This window comes from Neomonachus schauinslandi, chromosome 5 (genome assembly GCF_002201575.2).
Source record: "Neomonachus schauinslandi chromosome 5, ASM220157v2, whole genome shotgun sequence".
Taxonomy (NCBI): Eukaryota; Metazoa; Chordata; class Mammalia; order Carnivora; family Phocidae; genus Neomonachus; species Neomonachus schauinslandi.
The window spans coordinates 70,864,633-70,868,951 of record NC_058407.1 but is presented as its reverse complement, the minus strand read 5'-3'; the positions used below and the strand labels follow the sequence as shown (position 1 = coordinate 70,868,951).

General features: G+C 44.0%; 1 protein-coding gene across 2 annotated transcripts in view; it reads left to right on the top strand.

The window, feature by feature from the left end:
• Positions 1–3,870: 3,870 nt before the first annotated feature.
• Positions 3,871–4,319, top strand: part of PDZRN4 (PDZ domain containing ring finger 4) — a 350,574-nt gene continuing 350,125 nt past the window's right edge. Inside the window, exon 1 of one of the 2 annotated variants that reach the window (XM_044914883.1) lies at positions 3,871–4,258. In XM_044914883.1, the coding sequence (XP_044770818.1) occupies positions 3,871–4,258 (388 nt within the window). Of the gene's footprint in view, positions 4,271–4,319 lie in introns of both variants that reach the window. The other variant, XM_044914884.1, reaches the window with a different exon arrangement.

Genomic DNA, 4,319 nt, shown 5'->3' with positions numbered 1-4,319 from the left:
TATGCCACCAGTTTCAGTTCTGATCTTGGATAATGACACAAAAATGTATCATGATAACAAAAATGAATGTTAACTTCAATCACACACAGAAATGTATTCCACAGTCACTATTTTGACCTGAACTAGCTGGATATTTTTGCCTCTTCTACCAGAGGAATCTTATTTCACTATATCTTAAATTTAGGCCACCTTGAAAAAATACATATAATTATAGATTATAATACTAATTCATGACAAATGACCAGGGATTCAGGGAAAAGAATATATAAATGATGAGATTTCAAGTTTTTATAAGAGAAGATTTAAAAATTATTGTCATGTTAAAAGCACCAACTTAAGCTATATGAACATGTATGAAATAAAAATTATATATTCAAAAATTTCTTTGAATTTCTTCAAAATTTCCCTAAATTTCTTCCTGATTTTATGATTCCTAATCAAATGCATGAGACAACATGAAAAAAATTACACATGAGTTGCTGTGAAGTATTATCTGTGCATGGGGTGGGGAAAAAAATGATCTCTTTCTCCTTTTTCCCCTCTCTAATCATCATTTCTGAGTCTTGGAATATAGCATTTCAATATCAGATCTGTTAGCATTTGACTTAACAATCAGTAGCTCTCAGATTCCCTATTCATCTTGGAAGTCGGGATGACTCAGAGCTACGTTGGAAAGCTGCCTCCGCTCACTGGAAACACCGGCGGGCATACTCTAGTTTCATTATTGCCGGGAATTGGCCCAAGGAATATGGCAAGTTAGTTTTTTATCTGTTTTCGTGAATATATGACAGTGGATTGAAGCAAAAACTAGTTTCTACACTGAAAATACCCCACCAAATACTACTTACAGATATTTTGTTATGCCATGGTCCTTGACCTGGAGATGAGCTAAGGCTATGTATTGTTTTTCCCTTGTCTCTCAGTTGGCAAAGCATACTCTCAGGTCCAGTATGAATCAAAGGTGACAAGCCTGGGGCTGGCCCCGAACTGCAGGACTGCTAGAAGTTGACCTTGCCCAATAAGAAGACTCGCCTGCCTTTCAGCTTTTCCTCATGTTGCTAGTCAGCATGCAACTTTCACTAGCCAGAGATTAAAAGAAAATTATCATCAGTGAAAACATAAGGATATGCCCAAGCTCATGACGCAAGGTGCTAATTTGTCTCATTTGCCCAAGACATTTACATGTTACTAGATCTGCTTTGCTGAAATATTTGGGCATATTTTAAACTTATTCCAAGTGCTTTCTTTGCTTACCTAAGCTAATTAGTTCAATCTAATTAGGCTCCATGTTCCTCGCTCACCCAAACTTTTCCAAGATATCACAATTTTCCTAATATATAGAATAACCTTTTATATTCTGGGAAGTGAAATCACACGGTTTGGCTCAAGTGCTGTCGTAGATTTATCATGCACAACATTTTCAGATGGAAAGAGTCTAAGAGGTTCACCTGGGCATGTCCATTCCCTTAGTGTTGGATTTCTGTAATATTTTTCTCCTGGTACTTCACTATTTTGGAAGTGCTGAAGCTTGCATTTTCTCATGTAAAAGATTTTCCTAAGCTCCCTTTTGGGCTACTTCATTACTTGGCCTCACTTCACATGCTCTCATTTTTTAAACTTGTTATTCTCTGTGGACAAGGTTTTTGGCATCCATCTTCTCTTTAACAAACAAAATGTTATACATTCTGGAATTATCCATACCATGATCTGCTCATGTTCCTTACTTTTGTGACAAGAGTTGCATGGGTGTACCAAGGACATCGTATGATTATTGTTTTATTTTTTTCTTTTCAAGTAACTGCAAGCCTCATTTTCCTCATACCTCAATAGAATATTTTTTAGATTCCATCTCTTTACTCTCTTTTTAAAGGTTCTCACTGCCATTATGTTTATTGTGAAACAATAAATGTCAAGCCCTAGCTATAAAGTCATAGCTATAAGCCATAGCTTTTCCAAAAACTAAGATGGAATAGATCCCTCCTGCCTGGAATTATTTGAATAAATTCTATAACATTGTGCTTTACCTGGTCTATGCAATTCATAAGAATATGTTCATGCTGTTAATGTTAAATGGCTCCTTAATTATTCAGGAATTTATCATTTGTTTATTTACCTGGCAAAAGATAGGCCAAAGGGTAGGAGGAAATTTGCAGCATTGTGGCAAATGTTACTTTATTACATAGCTGCATGTATAAAGCATGAAACACGGCATCTTATTTTTAAACAAATTTAAAAGCATATCAAATATCTGGAAAGGCACTCCAGGATCCTCACTCATTATTGAACTGCTCTAATAAAAACTCATCTTTCAACTAGAAAGAAGTCTCAGAATGTTTTTAGTAACCTCTATTATTAGCTTTTGTTAATTCTTCAATTAGCACCAAGGATTTAAAGGACAAAATCTGGGGCGCCTGGGTGGCTCAGATGGTTAAGCATCTGTCTTCGGCTCAGGTCATGATCCCAGGGTCCTGGCATCGAGTCCCGCATCGAGTCCCGCATCGAGTCCCGCATCAGGCTCCCTGCTAGGCGGGGAGCCTGCTTCTCCCTTTGCCTCTCTCTCTCTCTGACTCTCATGAATACATAACTAAAACTTTTTTTTTTTTAAAGGACAAAATCTGGAGCCTTTTTCATGCTTTTTAACTGATACCTTTGGTGCTTTAAAAAAGTACACAGCTTTCTGAAAACAACCCTCAGCTGGCAGTGAGGAATCATCAATGATTAATTTAGGAGGCCTGTCCTAAGCATGTGGAAGTAGCTTCAGAATAATGGCAGTAAGTGGTGTGTATCCAGGTGATAGGGTTGCTTTGCATTCCTAAATTTCTGAAGATGGTGAAGGAAGCTGGGGAAGGAGAGCTTGGAGGGAACCCCTTATTGCATGTTTTCTGGAGGGCCTGGCATGCTACATACTTTAAAGAGTCAAATGGAAGAAGGGGTGCTTTGATCTAAACTGTATATTCACTGTAAATAAGATATTATTTTGCTGCTTTCCTTTATAATCTTTTCCTTTAATTCTCCTTTCCAGGTGCCCAAATGATCACATGCCCATTCCCAGTGGTAAAATACCTGTGCAATTAGAAGATGGATGGCGTGGTGATTGAACCTGGAGTCAGACTGCCGAGTAACAGAATCCTGGCGTCCTCACACGGTAGGAGGCCTGGAATGGCGGTTCAAGTTCTAAGAGGGAGGTGTCCTAAGGCGAGCACCTGGTCTTTTCCCCGTCTTCCCTGTCAGTCTCCATCCCGCCTCGCTACACTCACCTGATTTCTGGATTGTGATTTGAGAAGCCTGGCTCTGTAGATACCTCATAGTGATTTCCTAAGGTCGCAGCCACTTAGCTGGTGATTTTGTAGTTAGCTGGTTTGAGAGAAAATAAGTGCGTGTATTTCAAACACATTTATTGAAGATCCCCTAGATGCGGGGCGATGAGAATTCAGCGGAAAACCGACGGATAAAAATCTTGCTCTCCGTGAGTTTACATCCTGGTGGAATTAAAAGTTGTTTCTCAACATCTGCGCTGTGCCCGTTATCAACTCTGCCTGAAGACTGGGCCATTGTAAGCTGGCCTCGGCTCTCCGCGGACAAAATTTGAAAGAATATAAATTGCAGAGCCGCGAATGAGACGTGGGTGGGGGTGAGTGTTGGGGGGGTCATTTGAGGTGGCGTCTATTAGCGTCAACACGGCGGAGTCAGGGGACCCAGCCAGAGCCTGAAAACTTCAAGCCAAACAAACTCTGGGATCGCAACCCTCCACCTTTCTCCTCCCCTCCGATAGCAAGGGCCACTGCCGCAGGAAAGCCGTCCCAGGGGTAGCCCGGGGGAGACTTGGAGAAAGTGGACTCGGATTCGCTCCCCCTTCTCCCTCTCTCGACTATGGGCTTTGCCCTGGAGCGCTTCGCCGAAGCGGTGGACCCGGATTTCAAGTGCAAGCTGTGCGGCCAGGTGCTGGAGGAGCCCCTGTGCACGCCGTGCGGGCACGTCTTCTGCGCCAGCTGCCTGCTGCCCTGGGTGGCGCGCCAGCGCCGGTGCCCGCTGCAGTGCCAGCCCCTGGCGCCGGGCAAGCTGTACCGGGTGCTGCCTCTGCGCAGCCTCATCCAGAAGCTGCGCATCCAGTGCGACTACCGCCCTCGCGGCTGCGGCCGCTCGGTCCGGCTCCACGAGCTGGCGGCGCACGTCGAGCGCTGCGCCTTCGGCCCTGCCCGCCGCCGGCGGGACTGCGTTTCGGGGCCCGGCGGCCGCGGCGGCGTGGACGTGCCCGCGCGGGGGGGCTGCCGAACCGAGCGGCCGCAGCCGCGAGGGCGGTAGTCGCACTGGATGCGCAG